The 17,217-nt window shown below is 36.2% G+C and overlaps 1 protein-coding gene across 1 annotated transcript in view; it reads left to right on the top strand.

Moving 5' to 3' along the window:
* The window catches only part of LOC132159275 (NACHT, LRR and PYD domains-containing protein 3-like), a 62,113-nt gene extending 45,540 nt beyond the window's left edge, over nt 1–16,573 (top strand). Inside the window, exon 13 of the mRNA XM_059568808.1 lies at nt 16,405–16,573. Coding sequence (XP_059424791.1) covers nt 16,405–16,573 — 169 coding nt within the window. The remainder of the gene's footprint in view (nt 1–16,404) is intronic.
* Nucleotides 16,574–17,217: the final 644 nt, after the last annotated feature.

The raw sequence follows: 17,217 nt of genomic DNA, 5'->3' as shown, positions 1-17,217 counted from the left end.
CAAAAAAAGAGCGGAGATCTATGAGTTTGTTAAACAAAAACGTTTTGATGTAATTTTATTGCAAGAGACCCATAGTGATGCACAAAATGCAGCAGTTTGGGCAATGGAATGGGAGGGGCTCTCTTTTTTGAGTCACAATAACTCACTTAGTGCAGGGGTTGCTGTTCTTTTTTCTAAATACTTTACCCCTGTTTCTTATGAGGTGGAAGAAATTCTAAAAGGCAGAATTTTAAAGATTAGGACGGTGTTTGAAAACGAAGTTTTAGTTTTTTTTTCAATATATGCCCCAACTGCATCTGTTGAAAGAATAGCTTTTTTAGATATGTTATGTTTAGCTTTGCAAAAATGTAGTAGTGATGATTACTTACTGCTTGGTGGTGATTTTAATTGTACTGAACAGAATATTGACAGAAATCACCTTGAACCGCATATGCCATCACGTAAAAGGCTGATACAACTAATTAAAACTCATGAGCTTAATGATGTATGGAGGAATTTTCATGGGAATAGCAGACAGTATACATGGTCTCATTTCCGTGATAAAGCTGTGTCTTTGGCAAGATTGGATAAGATATATTGCTTCAGACATCAGATAAATGTTTTTAGAAGCTGTTGTATCATTCCTGTATCTTTTTCTGATCACTGTATGGTTCAATGTTCAATATTTTTGAACTCTGTTAAGCCAAAGAGTGCATATTGGCATTTTAACAATGCACTTTTAAGTGATAAAGGTTTCAAAGATGCTTTTGAGTTTTTCTGGAAAAATTTTAGGAACACAAAATCAACTTTTAACTCAATACAACAGTGGTGGGACTATGGAAAAGTCCAAATTAAACAGTTTAGTCAGCAATATACAAAGAATGTCACAAAAAATATAGAAAGGTCAATGAACATTTTAGAGATGGATATTATTAATTTGGAAGAACGACTACAATCCACTGGAGATTGGACATGTACGAGGTGTATTTCCGAGAAAAAATCCAAACTAAATAAAATTTTAGAGATGAGAGCACAAGGGTCTTTGATCAGGTCTCGGTTTCAAAGCATTGAAGAAATGGATGTACCATCAAAATTTTTTTTTGGACTTGAGAAAAAGAATGGTAAAAAAAGATTTTTCCATTGATTAAGATCTGAGTCGGGGAGAATGTTAACAGATGCTAATGAAATTCGTAAACGAATTGTTTCGTTTTTATAAAGAGCTATATAAATCAGAGCTGAACATAGAAGATAATATTAATTCTTCTTTCTTAGAAAACTTACCTCAAGTCTCTACTGAATCAAATAAGGATCTTAGTGGTGAACTATGTCTAGAGGAGCTTAAAAAAGCACTTCAGAGTATGGAGAATGGAAAGGCTCCGGGTATAGATGGCCTGTCAGTTGAGTTTTATAAAACTTTTTGGTCTGTGGTGGGGGAAGATTTGCTTCAGGTTTTAAATGACAGTTTTAAAAATGGACATTTGCCGTTAAGCTGTCGGAGAGCTATTCTTACCCTTTTACCAAAAAAAGGAGACCTGACAGATATAAAATGCTGGAGACCAGTTTCGGTTTTATGTAGTGACTATAAAGTACTCTCAAAAGCACTTGCTAACAGAATTGAAGGTGTTTTAGAGCAGGTGATTCACTCTGATCAGACATACTGTATCCCTAAGAGATCAATTTTTGATAATATTGCACTTGTGCGGGATATTTTTGATCTTGCACAAATGAAGGATATTGATGTTGGCCTGATCTCCTTAGATCAGGAAAAGGCTTTCGATAGAGTTGAACACCAATATTTGTTTAAAACCCTGGAAGCCTATGGCTTCACAAAAGATTTTGTGAAAAAAATCAGAGTGTTATATAATAATATTGAGAGTATTATTAAGGTTAACGGTGGCTTATGTGCTCCTTTTGAGGTGAAAAGAGGTGTGAGACAGGGTTGCCCTCTGTCGGGTATGTTATATTCTGTGGCCATTGAACCGTTTTTACATAAGGTAAGAGAAAACATTAAAGGTTTGATTTTACCATATTCTGGTAAAAATGTTTCCCTGTCAGCATATGCTGATGATGTAGTGATTTTTATTAGTAATCAAAAGGATGTCGAAACAGTGGTAAATATTTTAAACGATTTTAAAGAAATATCATCAGCTACAGTTAATTGGGCCAAGAGTGAAGCAATTCTGGTTGGACATTGGTCACAGGGTGTTCCAATACTCCCAAATGGTTTACTGTGGTCTAAAGGAGGTTTTAAATACCTGGGTGTTTTTCTTGGAGATGGTTCCATTGTAAAGAAAAACTGGGAAAATGTTCTTGAAAATGTGAAAGGAAGATTAAATAAATGGAAGTGGCTGATTCCAAGAATGTCCTACAGGGGGCGAATTCTTATTATAAACAACCTTGTGGCCTCCTCTTTGTGGCATCGCGTAGCCTGCCTGGATCCTCCTTTAAATCTACTCGTAGAGATTCAGAAAGTCCTGGTAGACTTTTTTTGGGAAAAATTACATTGGGTATCCCAAAGTGTGCTATTTTTACCCAAAGATGAAGGAGGTCAAGGTCTTATTAACGTGCAAAGTAGAATTGCTACTTATCGTATGCGTTTTATACACCGATTATTGTATGGATCCTTTGACTCTAACTGGAAAGTTGTTTCATGTGAGATTTTAAAGAGTGTGGGAGGCCTAGGTCTTGATAAAACTCTCTTTTTAATGGATCCTCTGAAAGTAAACACATCAGATGCACCAATTTTTTACAAGAACATTTTTAAAGTTTGGAATTTGTTTAATATTTTTATTGAACAGAATCCAAGGACACTTTATTGGTTACTACAAGAACCATTGATTAATGGGACTCGTTTTGACAATGCAGGAAATGTTTCTTTTCTTTCTGCAAGTGCTGGCAACTTAATCAAAGCTGGAGTAACAACACTTGGACATTTGATAAATACAGCTGGACCTACCTTTGAAAATCTTGAAGAGACTGCTGTAAAGCTGGGCATTAAATCCATTCGGTTGGTTCGGCAAATTCTTATCAAATGGAAGTCAGCATTGTTGGAAGAGGAATTAAAAATCCTCACAGACTTTTGTCAAGGAACCTTAAAGCCTAATGAGGAGGATGCCTTTTATACTTTAATCTTGTCTCCTAAACTGGAAGAATGTGATGGCCCTTTTTTGGTGAAGAGAGATATATGTTTTTGTGATGATTCTCTGAATGTTAAAGAGGTGTATAAAAGTTGTGTGAAGGTTTTTAATAGAAAAGTCTTGAATAACAGATGTGATACTCCATGGCGTAATGCCCTTGGACTAAGTAAAGAGTGTAAACCAGAATGGAGAGCTCTATATAAGCCACCGTTACCCAAGAGGGGGGGTGATATTCAGTGGAGGATTTTACATGGAGTTATAGCTGTAAACGCTTTCATTTCAGTGTTAAATCCGGAAATAAGTCCTGATTGTCCTTTCTGTGGTCAAAGAGAAACTGTGTTTCACGCTTTTATGTATTGTTGCAGATTGAAACCTTTATTCCATGTTTTGGAGAATCTTTTAACATCGTTTAATGAGGTTTTTTCTATGCAAATGTTTATTTGTGGTTTTAAATAAGTAAGAAGAAGGTCTTTTGAATGTCAATTGTTGAATTTTGTGTTGGGTCAGTCAAAAATGGCAATTTACGTAAGCAGGCAAAATAAGGTTGAAAATAAATCTGGACAGGACGTTCTGATGGTTCTTACCAATTTAATTAAGTCAAGAGTGGTCACAGATTTTAATTATTTTAAGGCAATGAATGATTTGTTATCTTTTGAAATGAAGTGGTGTTGTAAAGAAGCGCTGTGTTCTGTATGTGAAGGCATGTTAGTCTTTGCATTTTTTTTGCAGTAAGGGGTTTTATGTATTAGGAAGATGCAGATGTATATTTATGTACATGTTAACTTTTTTGTGAATATGTTATGTGAAAATATGTATTCGATGTATTGGAAGTAACATTTTTTTGTAATTAAATGGATTTTTCAAATTCAATTCTCTCTCACTCTCTCTCTCTCACTCTCTCTCTCTCTTTCTCACTCTCTCTCTCCCTCTCCCTCTCCCTCTCTCTCTCTCTCCCCCCCTGTCTCTCTCTCTCTCTCTCTCTCTGTGTGTGTGTGCGTGCGCAAGTGCGGAACTCCTGGGAGAGGCGCGTGGGTGTTTGAGCGAGTGGCGGCTTGTTTGAGTGAGTTTTCATTACTTTTTTTCTTTATTATTTTGAAGAGTCTCGGGACTCACTATCATCTGTTGGCCTGTCACAGGTCGATGTGGATCAGCTGTCTGAGAGAGGTGAGGCTCAGTCCATAATCACAAACTCTGACAGTGAGGAATCTGATAATGTGGATTATTTCACTGATGTCAGCTCACAAGGAAGTGCTGCGGAAAAAAAACGCAGTTCGCAAATAAAACCACCTTATTACACAGTACAACAAATGAATAATTTTCTCAATGACACTTTTAATCAGCGAAGGCCACAACTAGAGAAGCATTTCTCTGATTTACAACTGTTTGTTGATTCATGCGCTGTGGCTATGAGAAAAGCTTCATTGGAGGAGCTTGATCAGCCTAAAAGATACAGACTAAAGAAACATGTCAGTGCCGTTAAAAAACGACTAAACACGTGTCATAAAAAACATTGATACGGTTATGTATAGTAAGGTGATATATTATTTTTGCATTCTTTTACCTTTCGTTATGACAACCTTAAACATTGGGACCTTTAATGTTAATGGTTGTCGGTGTACAAGAAAGAGAGTTGCTTTGTTTGATTATCTGCGGTTAAAACAGGCAGATGTTATTTTGTTGCAGGAAACGCATACAGATCGGCAAAATCAAGCACAGTGGAATGGTGATGGGAAAGGCAGTGTTGTATTGAGTCATGGTACCATCCTTAGTGCGGGTATTGCCATCCTTTTTTCTCCATCTGTTAGCATACAGCCAGATGTCCTTGAAATAATACCTGGTAGGATGTTGAGAGTTGATGTTGTTTTTGGTGATACTCCTTTTTCTTTAATTAATGTGTATGCGCCGAATGTTGGTCAAGAACGCATCTCATTTTTCAAAACACTTTCTGATGCTTTAGTTAAGTGTCCTCAGGGAAATATTGTTATACTTGGTGGAGATTTTAATTGTACTGTTAATTCACAGTTGGACAGGAATCATGATGAACCTCACCAAGCTTCTGCTGAGATTTTAAAGAAAATAATTAATGAACATAATTTAGTTGATGTGTGGAGGGAGGCCTTTCCTATGGCCAGACAGTACACATGGTTAAAAGCTAATTCTAAAATTATGTCAGGAGCTAGGCTTGACCGTTTTTATGTGGAAAAGGCCAATAGGGGTAGGTTTTTTAGTAGTTCGATTTCACCATCTTTTCTGTCAGATCATCACTATGTATCTATTTTAGTATCTGGTTCTCTTTCTAAATCTCACAAATCGCATTGGCGATTTAATAATAGATTATTGCAGGACGGCACTTTTCTTCACTCTTTTAATCTTTTCTGGAAAGCTTGGAGAGAGGAGAGATGTAATTTTCAGTCACTAAGTCAATGGTGGGATGTTGGTAAGACACAAATCAAGTCTTTTTGCCAACAGTATACTGCACACAATGCTGGGATGCTCAAAGAAAGAATGAAGTCCCTTGAACAAGCTATCCTTGGGAAAAGCAGTGACTGTACCCATGATAATTCAACTTTCATTGACTCTGTTGCGAATGATAAACTCCTTTTGAAAAATTTATTGGAAGAGCAAGGAAGATCAGCCCTTCTGAGAACCAGATTTGCACAGCTGAATGACATGGATGCTCCTACATCATTCTTCTTTGGTCTTGAAAAAAAACCCCCAAGGGAACAGAAGAGTTTTCATCAGTTAAAAATACCAGGTGGTGGAGTTATAACGGATCAACGGGAAATGCAGTCTTATGCTCTCTCTTTTTATGAGGATTTATACCATTCGGAATTATGTGACGATGCAGTGGCTGATGAACTTTTACGTGACCTATCCAAATTGACTGAAAAAGCAAGTAATGAGTTGGACAGGCCATTGACTTTTGGAGAGATTTCACAAGCTGTTCAGGAAATGTGTTCTGGGAAGTCACCTGGATTGGACGGGCTCTCGGCAGAATTTTTTAAATCCTTCTGGAACCTACTAGGACAAGACTTGTATGAAGTTTTTCTTGAATGCATCAATCAAGGGACCCTTCCTTTGAGTTGTCGAAGGGCAATTCTTACATTAATTCCGAAAAAGGGGGATCTTGGGTGTTTGAGGAACTGGCGGCCGGTATCACTGATATGTGTTGATTTTAAGATTTTATCCAAATCATTGACTAACAGGCTTAAGAAATATATGGCATCAGTCATTCATATGGACCAAACATTTTGTGTCCCCAAAAGGACAATTTTTGATAACCTGTTTTTGATGAGGGATATGATTACAGTGGCAAAAATGCACAATTTAGACATCGGTTTGCTTTCATTTGATCAAGAAAAAGCGTTTGACAGGGTTGATCACCAGTATTTATTTAAATCTCTGGAAGCTTTTGGTTTTGGTCCTTATTTTGTATCTCTTATCAAAATGCTATATAATGAAGTTTTTAGTATGTTGAAGATCAATAAGGGGGATAAGGCAAGGGTGTCCTCTCTCTGGACTTCTGTATGCTATTTCTATTAAGCCTTTATTAGTCTCACTTCGGAGGCAGCTAAGTGGTTTTAATATTCTTAGTGACCCCAGTGTAGGTTCAGTTAAACTTACAGCATATGCTGATGATATAACAGTGGTTATAAAAAGCTCAGAAGATGTTACAAGTTTGATATCTTCCTTAAATAAATATCAAAAAGCTTCATCTGCACGCATTAATTGGGAGAAATGTGCATCCTTGCTATTGGGCGACTGGCAGGCTACAGGACCCCCTAAGCTGCCCCAGCAATGCAGATGGGCCAGAGATGGGTTTGGAATCCTTGGTTTATATTTCGGTACTAATAGCTATACAGAAAAGAACTGGGAAGGGTTAGCGGACAAGGTAATTCTCAGAATTCAGAAGTGGCGATGGATTCTTCCACATCTCTCTTTTAGGGGGAGATGCCTGGTTATTAACAATTTAGCAGCTTCTACGTTATGGCATAAATTTACTGTGTTAGATCCCCCTAAGGAGTTACTTTCTGGAGTTCAAAAAGCATTCGTTAATTTTTTATGGGATGGCTGCCATTGGCTTCCTCCAGGTATCCTTTATCTTCCTGTGGCAGAGGGAGGACAGGGATTAATACATTTGGAATCAAAAGTCCTGGCAATGAGGTTGCAAACATTACAAAAACTTCTGTACAGTCCAGACCCTTTGTCTTGGGGTGGGTTTGGTTTATATATACTCAAGAATATTGCAGGATTTGGTCTTGATAAACAGTTGTTCTTAATGCAGAAGACATTGGTGGAGAACGTGCATTCTTTACCTTTCAGTTTTTATTTAGGAGTGATTAAATCTTGGAATTGTTTTAAAATATTGAGACATGAAGATGAGCATTATGGCTTTTCAGAACCTCTTTTTTTTAATCCTCTTTTTCAGTTATCGACAAATGTGTCGTCATCTTTAGTCAATCAGTTTTTGAAGGCTGGGGTAACAAAAGTCATGGACTTGATTGATTTAAACAATGGCCAATGGAGAACTGTACATGCAATTGCGGATCAAGTTGGAATAAATTCCGTAAGAATTGTGGAGAGATTAATTGGGGATCTTAAGTCATCTTTCCCTCAGACTTTCATTTCCTTTATTAATAATGTTTTTATGAATGGTTTTATTTCTCAGACCTTTCCTGAGTTCAGGGTAGTTCCCAAAGACTGGGAATCTGATTATAACAGTCAGACCAAATTGCTGAAAGGTTATAGTGCTATGGTATTTCATTGTATTGGGAAAAAAATGTTATACCATGTTTGTGTCAAAACTGTACATTTTGACCAGTTAAAGCATAGATCAGATACAAAATGGAGGTCGTGCCTTTCTCTTTCAGATGAGATCTATCCATCATGGAGGTTGCTGTATAAGCCTCCTATCTCTAAGAGATGTGGAGATATTCAGTGGAGGATACTACATTGTATTATAGCCACAAACTCTTTTGTGTCTAAAATTAACGAGACTGTTTTACCAGTATGTCCTTTTTGTAATGCTCTTGACAATGTTTTTCATATGTTTTGTGAGTGTTTTAGACTTAACTCACTATTTTCAGTATTGGAAAAAATGATTGTAAGATTGGGTTTTACATTCACCAACAGTTTATTTATTTTGGGTTGCAGATATAAAAGGTCTTGGCAGCAACAGTGCACACTTGCTCATTTTTTAATAGGACAAGCTAAACTTGTTATTTTAAAGTCTCATCGGTGTAAAAATACTGGTGAAAATGTGAATATAGTAACTCTGTTTAAGTCTCTAGTAGAGTCAAGAGTGGTGATTGAATATACTTACTATCAACATAATAATAATGTTCTTTATTTTGAATGGAAATGGGGTGTTGGTGGAGCTTTGGTGACTGTGTGTAATTCAGGCAGTTTGGTTTTTAATTGGTAATGGTTTAATTATTTTGATTGTTTTTTTGGATTTGCTGTTAAACTTGTATTGATTTATATAATTAAAGTGTTTTAAAAGTCAAGTCTCTCTCTCTCTATCTCTCTCTCTCTCTCTCTCTAACTCTCTCTCTATCTCTCTCTCTCTCTCTCTCTCTCTCTCTCTCTCTCTCTCTCTCTAACTCTCTCTCTCTCTCTCTCTCTCTCTCTCTCGGCTGCAGCTCGTTCAGCTTTTAACAGACACTAAGAAGAGAGAGCACATTACTTCTGTGCTTATCATCTCACACTGGCCACCTGTACAATACAGAATTTATTACAAAGCGCTGCTATATGTTTTCGAAGAGTATGTTTCTGACTGAATCAGTCTCTGCATTCAAAGAATCAATTGCACTTTCTAGTTCCTCGATCTCACTTAAAATGCAAAGGTGATCGAGTCTTTTCTGCTGCAGCTCCAGGGCTTTGGATTGACCTTCCTCTGTCACTAAAATCATCTCCTACACTCAGTGTATTTCAGTTCTTGTGCTGTATCATTTTGATTAGTGTTAGGTGGAGACTTTGACTTTACAGTTGTAAAAGTATCGAGGCTAAGCACTTCTTACATTGGAGAAGCATATATATATATATATATATATATATATGCACATATAATGGCTAAACCGATCAGAATTATTTTTGCTCTAAATTATAATCGTAAAGTTTGTTGTTCTTTGAGAAATGTACTTTTGTGTTTCAGGTATTGCTCTTTCACCAGTAAACACAAAGCAACAGAATGTGGACTCATACACATGGTTTATTTAATCTCATGTAATGTGCTGATTTATTAGGCTTTTTATTATATAAAATAACACCAAAGACTTATGCACTCAGTCTGTCTACATTATGAAAACTGGTGAAACAAAGAAAAATATGATAACAGTGAAATCCCTAATAGTTATTCCACTATTTCCAAATTGCAGCATTGCATTGTCAGTGACAGCATTTGAAGATTGATTTATAAAAATCATTTCAGGTTTAAGAAGTGTTTCAACATTGCATCAGCTACTGATGAACACATTGATTTTTATTTGAATCATCACTCTGTAGTTTATTTAATCATGTATTATTGTGTATTTGGAAGGCGTTTGTCTTTCAAACACATTATAACACTCAAATTCACAAAGTTTTGTCATCTGATCTCTTCCTTAAATAAATATCAAAAAGCTTCATCTGCACGCATTAATTGGGAGAAATGTGCATCCTTGCTATTGGGCGACTGGCAGGCTACAGGACCCCCTAAGCTGCCCCAGCAATGCAGATGGGCCAGAGATGGGTTTGGAATCCTTGGTTTATATTTCGGTACTAATAGCTATACAGAAAAGAACTGGGAAGGGTTAGCGGACAAGGTAATTCTCAGAATTCAGAAGTGGAGATGGATTCTTCCACATCTCTCTTTTAGGGGGAGATGCCTGGTTATTAACAATTTAGCAGCTTCTACGTTATGGCATAAATTTACTGTGTTAGATCCCCCTAAGGAGTTACTTTCTGGAGTTCAAAAAGCATTCGTTAATTTTTTATGGGATGGCTGCCATTGGCTTCCTCCAGGTATCCTTTATCTTCCTGTGGCAGAGGGAGGACAGGGATTAATACATTTGGAATCAAAAGTCCTGGCAATGAGGTTGCAAACATTACAAAAACTTCTGTACAGTCCAGACCCTTTGTCTTGGGGTGGGTTTGGTTTATATATACTCAAGAATATTGCAGGATTTGGTCTTGATAAACAGTTGTTCTTAATGCAGAAGACATTGGTGGAGAACGTGCATTCTTTACCTTTCAGTTTTTATTTAGGAGTGATTAAATCTTGGAATTGTTTTAAAATATTGAGACATGAAGATGAGCATTATGGCTTTTCAGAACCTCTTTTTTTTAATCCTCTTTTTCAGTTATCGACAAATGTGTCGTCATCTTTAGTCAATCAGTTTTTGAAGGCTGGGGTAACAAAAGTCATGGACTTGATTGATTTAAACAATGGCCAATGGAGAACTGTACATGCAATTGCGGATCAAGTTGGAATAAATTCCGTAAGAATTGTGGAGAGATTAATTGGGGATCTTAAGTCATCTTTCCCTCAGACTTTCATTTCCTTTATTAATAATGTTTTTATGAATGGTTTTATTTCTCAGACCTTTCCTGAGTTCAGGGTAGTTCCCAAAGACTGGGAATCTGATTATAACAGTCAGACCAAATTGCTGAAAGGTTATAGTGCTATGGTATTTCATTGTATTGGGAAAAAAATGTTATACCATGTTTGTGTCAAAACTGTACATTTTGACCAGTTAAAGCATAGATCAGATACAAAATGGAGGTCGTGCCTTTCTCTTTCAGATGAGATCTATCCATCATGGAGGTTGCTGTATAAGCCTCCTATCTCTAAGAGATGTGGAGATATTCAGTGGAGGATACTACATTGTATTATAGCCACAAACTCTTTTGTGTCTAAAATTAACGAGACTGTTTTACCAGTATGTCCTTTTTGTAATGCTCTTGACAATGTTTTTCATATGTTTTGTGAGTGTTTTAGACTTAACTCACTATTTTCAGTATTGGAAAAAATGATTGTAAGATTGGGTTTTACATTCACCAACAGTTTATTTATTTTGGGTTGCAGATATAAAAGGTCTTGGCAGCAACAGTGCACACTTGCTCATTTTTTAATAGGACAAGCTAAACTTGTTATTTTAAAGTCTCATCGGTGTAAAAATACTGGTGAAAATGTGAATATAGTAACTCTGTTTAAGTCTCTAGTAGAGTCAAGAGTGGTGATTGAATATACTTACTATCAACATAATAATAATGTTCTTTATTTTGAATGGAAATGGGGTGTTGGTGGAGCTTTGGTGACTGTGTGTAATTCAGGCAGTTTGGTTTTTAATTGGTAATGGTTTAATTATTTTGATTGTTTTTTTGGATTTGCTGTTAAACTTGTATTGATTTATATAATTAAAGTGTTTTAAAAGTCAAGTCTCTCTCTCTCTATCTCTCTCTCTCTCTCTCTCTAACTCTCTCTCTATCTCTCTCTCTCTCTCTCTCTCTCTCTCTCTCTCTCTCTCTCTCTCTCTCTAACTCTCTCTCTCTCTCTCTCTCTCTCTCTCTCGGCTGCAGCTCGTTCAGCTTTTAACAGACACTAAGAAGAGAGAGCACATTACTTCTGTGCTTATCATCTCACACTGGCCACCTGTACAATACAGAATTTATTACAAAGCGCTGCTATATGTTTTCGAAGAGTATGTTTCTGACTGAATCAGTCTCTGCATTCAAAGAATCAATTGCACTTTCTAGTTCCTCGATCTCACTTAAAATGCAAAGGTGATCGAGTCTTTTCTGCTGCAGCTCCAGGGCTTTGGATTGACCTTCCTCTGTCACTAAAATCATCTCCTACACTCAGTGTATTTCAGTTCTTGTGCTGTATCATTTTGATTAGTGTTAGGTGGAGACTTTGACTTTACAGTTGTAAAAGTATCGAGGCTAAGCACTTCTTACATTGGAGAAGCATATATATATATATATATATATATATATATGCACATATAATGGCTAAACCGATCAGAATTATTTTTGCTCTAAATTATAATCGTAAAGTTTGTTGTTCTTTGAGAAATGTACTTTTGTGTTTCAGGTATTGCTCTTTCACCAGTAAACACAAAGCAACAGAATGTGGACTCATACACATGGTTTATTTAATCTCATGTAATGTGCTGATTTATTAGGCTTTTTATTATATAAAATAACACCAAAGACTTATGCACTCAGTCTGTCTACATTATGAAAACTGGTGAAACAAAGAAAAATATGATAACAGTGAAATCCCTAATAGTTATTCCACTATTTCCAAATTGCAGCATTGCATTGTCAGTGACAGCATTTGAAGATTGATTTATAAAAATCATTTCAGGTTTAAGAAGTGTTTCAACATTGCATCAGCTACTGATGAACACATTGATTTTTATTTGAATCATCACTCTGTAGTTTATTTAATCATGTATTATTGTGTATTTGGAAGGCGTTTGTCTTTCAAACACATTATAACACTCAAATTCACAAAGTTTTGTCATCTGATCCTCTTTCACCAAATATATTTACTTGAAGTACCCCTGAGATTTAAAAAATATATATTTTAAAAATTATTACATTTGCATGTTCATGATTCTCTGATGTTGGTTATGTCCACATGACATGCAGGTAAAGAAATGAAATGTTAAACTTTTTTAGTAAGATTTTATTTTAGTTTGATTGGTTTTAAAATTATTTATTTTAATGTATCATTTTTTATGATTTAATTAATTAGCTTTTTATTAAAGTCACAAACCCTAGTTTGGGAAACCTTGATGTAATGTAATCTTTAATGCACTTCATGTTAATAACAACAAATGGAATATATATATTTATTAGGCATGGGCCGGTATGAGATTTTGATGGTATGATAACCTTAAGCAAACATATCACGGTTTCACAGTTGTTACAGCTCTGAAATGATTTCGAATCATTTGAGTCAGTTCGGGAGTTCGGAGCGGGTTCGCGAATCATTTGATTCAGTTTGGGGATCGCGAATCATTTGAGTCAGTTCGGGAGTTCGGAGCGGGATCGCGAATCATTTGAGTCAGTTTGGGGATCGCGAATCATTTGAGTCAGTTTGAGAGTTCGGAGCGGGATCGCGAATCATTTGAGTCAGTTTGGGGATCGCGAATCATTTGAGTCAGTTTGGGAGTTCAAAGCGGGTTCACGAATCATTTGAGTCAGTTCGGGAGTTCGGAGCGGGATCGCGAAACATTTGAATCAGCTCGGGAGTTCGTAGCGGGTTCGCGAATCATTTGAGTCAGTTCGGTAGTTCAAAGCGGGTTCGCGAATCATTTGAGTCAGTTCGGGAGTTCAAAGCGGGTTTGCGAATCATTTGAGTCACTTCGGGAGTTCAAAGCGGGTTCGCGAATCTTTTGAGTCAGTTTGAGGATCACGAATCATTTGAATCAGTTTGGGAGTTCGTAGCGGGTTCGCGAATCATTTGAGTCAGTTCGGGAGTTCAAAGCGGGTTCGCGAATCATTTGAATCAGTTTGGGAGTTCGGAGCGGGATTGCGAATCATTTGAGTCAGTTTGGGAGTTCAAAGCGGGTTCGCGAATCATTTGAGTCAGTTCGGGAGTTCAAAGCGGGTTCGCGAATCATTTGAGTCAGTTCGGGAGTTCAAAGCGGGTTCGCGAATCATTTGAGTCAGTTTGGGGATCGCGAATCATTTGAGTCAGTTCGGGAGTTCGTAGCCATAGACATATAAATACCTAGACGCCCCATTGGCCGCTTTGAGGCATTGCTGCGATACATCACGAGTCCGCCATGTTAGTGAGGGCAAGACTGCCTTAAAAACAAATGAAAGTAAACGGGGAGCTGCGGTTTTTACTGAATAAAACCACGATAACGTTCACATTTATCAACCCATTCAGAGGTTTGTGATCTACGTGCAGTTAAAAAAAAAACTTTGCCTCCAGTTATTTAGTTAGGTTTGGAAAATTATTAATTTTCGTAAGGAATTGTGAAAGCTCACATTTGTTTCACTTGTTGATTTCGCAGATTTTTTCGGTTTACAATTCTAATGTTAATTTAGTATAACTGTGACATATGCATGTAATGTAATTTGAATGTACATTAGATTAAATGTAGTTGTTTTATTGCTTTCTCTGTGTTCAATTTCAACATTTTTCTTTCTTTTTTTCTCTTTCTTGTGTCTCAGGTCAGAACACAGCTCATTCCCTTTGAAATACTGGGATAATAATACATCTTTAAACACTAATAATTTACTACCGTTGAGAAAATTGAATAAAACAAGTAAATACAAATCAAAAAGTGACACACTTGTCTGCTTTTCATTTTGATAGCACTTTAGCCTACAGATGCACTCCACAACAAATAATAACACATGTAACTGATGAGGCTTTATGGATTCAGTGAAAATGAAATATGCACTGATACAGTGCACAGTAGAAATATAGTAAAAGTGATATGTTATATTAAAAAGTATATGTAGTACAACTTAAAGTACAGTGAATAATATGAAACGTGAGTACAACGGTACAATAACATACCGGTATGTGATATAATAGATTTATAACAGCATACAATTATATGTATAATATGAATAATACCATAATAAATAACTGAACAACAATAGGTTAATAATAGCAAGAATATGTAATATCAAGGGTGTAATAATACAGAATAGACAAAAATGAAGAATAAATTAATAGTAAATTAAAGAGTAATATAAAAAATGTAATTTTAAAATACTATTTGTGTAATAATTATTAATCAAATTAAGACACAACTAATGACACAACACACAAAAAAATTGTGGACATGAGTTCCTAACTGTGTTTAATTAAAGAGCTCCTTAAGTATAATATATACATGTACACACACATACATTATATATATATATATGAATCAATCTCAGCTCAAGAAACACATTTTATTTCAGTTTTCAGTTCTGTCTTTCTCTGGGAATGAGTTGTGAAGACAAAACCTGACTAATAAAGATTCATTCTTCACCGCTTCCCTCAAGATTTTCTATTTTATTCATTAGAGTCAAATAATGTTAAAACATGTTGACATTTTGTTCTATAATGCACATACAATACACACACACAATACATACAATAATACACACACTCATGCAGAAAACACACACGTTTTGAAACAGTGGTTTATTTTTCCATGTATGTTAACGCATATGAATGTGTGTGTGTGTGTGTGTGTGTGAGGTTTACCTTGCACAACAAAATCTCAAAGTATAGTTATGTTTATCACAGACCAGAATATGAGATGCTCCCCTCAAAAAACTTTAGATTAATCAAAATTAATAATCATTATAACAACATCACAATGAGTTCATCGTGATATTGCAGCTGGACTCACTATGAGTTCCTGTGTTTTTTATTTCTAGGCTATTTACATCATGTTTTTGTCGTGTAGTTTTATAGTATCAGAATATGAGCTGGGTCATTCTGTCGATTCATTCAGGGCTGCTCTGGGTTTAGTACAAACACAACACTAGTCGAGGGAGGTATAGTCTTGTCTCTTGGAAATGCAGAGAACAGCTTTCCTCAGCTTTCCTTGAGGCTGTCCTTGTCCTGTTTGCAAATGGCTAAAAGGGAAGAAAAAAGAATACATAGAATCAGTTCAGTTTTATGAAAAGCAATGAAATCCTTATAATCATGTGATGATAAACTTAATCGGTAACACTTTTGAATAATGGTCCATTAGTTAATATTAGTGAACTACTTTAGTTAACATGATTTAAGCAAGAACAATCTTTCTACAGCATTTATTAATCTTAGTTGATGTTCATTTCAACATTAACTAATGCATTATTCAAATCAAAAGTTGTGCTTGTTAACATTAGTTAATGCACTCTGAATTAGCATGAACTAACAATGAAAAACTGTATTTTCATTAGCTAACATTAACAAAGATGAATAAACACAGCCTGTGAATTTCTTAATTTGTGATTTATGCACCTGCAAGGAAGATTTTGAGAAGGTTTTGTTGTTTTTGTGAGAGAGAGAGAAACAAAATACAAGCTTGCAACTCCAAAAACATTTTCTTGATGATGACAGAGCTATTATTAGGTGGAAAGAAAATATTGTTTTAACTTTTAAACCTAAAATTATCTTTTCTATTCTGTGTCTTTTTCAAGACTGCATCACAGCATTTGCTGCCGTATCAATACATAATCATCGGTATCGATACGTGAATCAGCAAGGAATGCATCACAATATATTGCTGCATTGATATTTTGAACAGTGATATTTAAAGCCTTGTTCCATGTGCTCCTTTCATACTTTGAGCAGCTGCTCCTCCAGAGGTCTCTGCGTGAACCTGCTCTGCAGCGCGTGTGAATGTCAGCGCGAGGAAACAGTTCTGACCACACATAACCAGCAGCGAGGGGAGATTTCCACTAGTTCATCGATCGCGGAGGGTTTCATTATCTCGGGCGGATACAACAGTCTGAGAGGATAAAAGTAATAAAAGCATAAATGTTTCTCCTAATATACCTGGGCAGCTGCTCAAGTAAAGTCTATGAGTGCGTCTCAATCAGCTCCTAGTTCAGGAGTCAGGACACTGATCAGGGAGTCGTTCACATTCATGATATACTGATTCACCACTTGGGAAGCAGATTGAGACGCAGGGTGTGTGTGGAAGCACTGGGATGGAGGTTCATTGTGTTTTTCTCCATCCCACAACATATTTTACAGATCGGGTTAATCTGCGCCTGGTCGCTTTTTCTAATAACCAAACCACTTTCATATAACTGAATTCGTGCTACCTTTTTGTCGACAATTAAATAATTTGTGAATAATAACTCGAGGTTAGTTTCACTCATTTTTGTCGTCCTTGGCGAGTTTTCTTTGTAAAGTGCTGGAGGAAATTGACTTTTTTCTTGGACGTGAACGTTTAAAGCTGCATGCTGATTGGCTGTTGTCGCATATTTCTGCTGTATGATTGGCTCTGATATTAATCCATATAGAGTAAAAATGCCTCGAGCTTCTCATCATTATTGACATATATTTTATCGATATAGATATAATATGGTTTATCGGCACAGCCCTATGCTAGAGCACCAAAAGTTACATAGTGTACCTAATAAATGTCAGGTTTACACT

Source organism: Carassius carassius, chromosome 16 (assembly GCF_963082965.1).
Source record: "Carassius carassius chromosome 16, fCarCar2.1, whole genome shotgun sequence".
Lineage (NCBI taxonomy): Eukaryota > Metazoa > Chordata > Actinopteri > Cypriniformes > Cyprinidae > Carassius > Carassius carassius.
The sequence above is the reverse complement of the archived record's forward strand: the minus strand, read 5'-3'. Positions and strand labels throughout refer to the sequence as shown.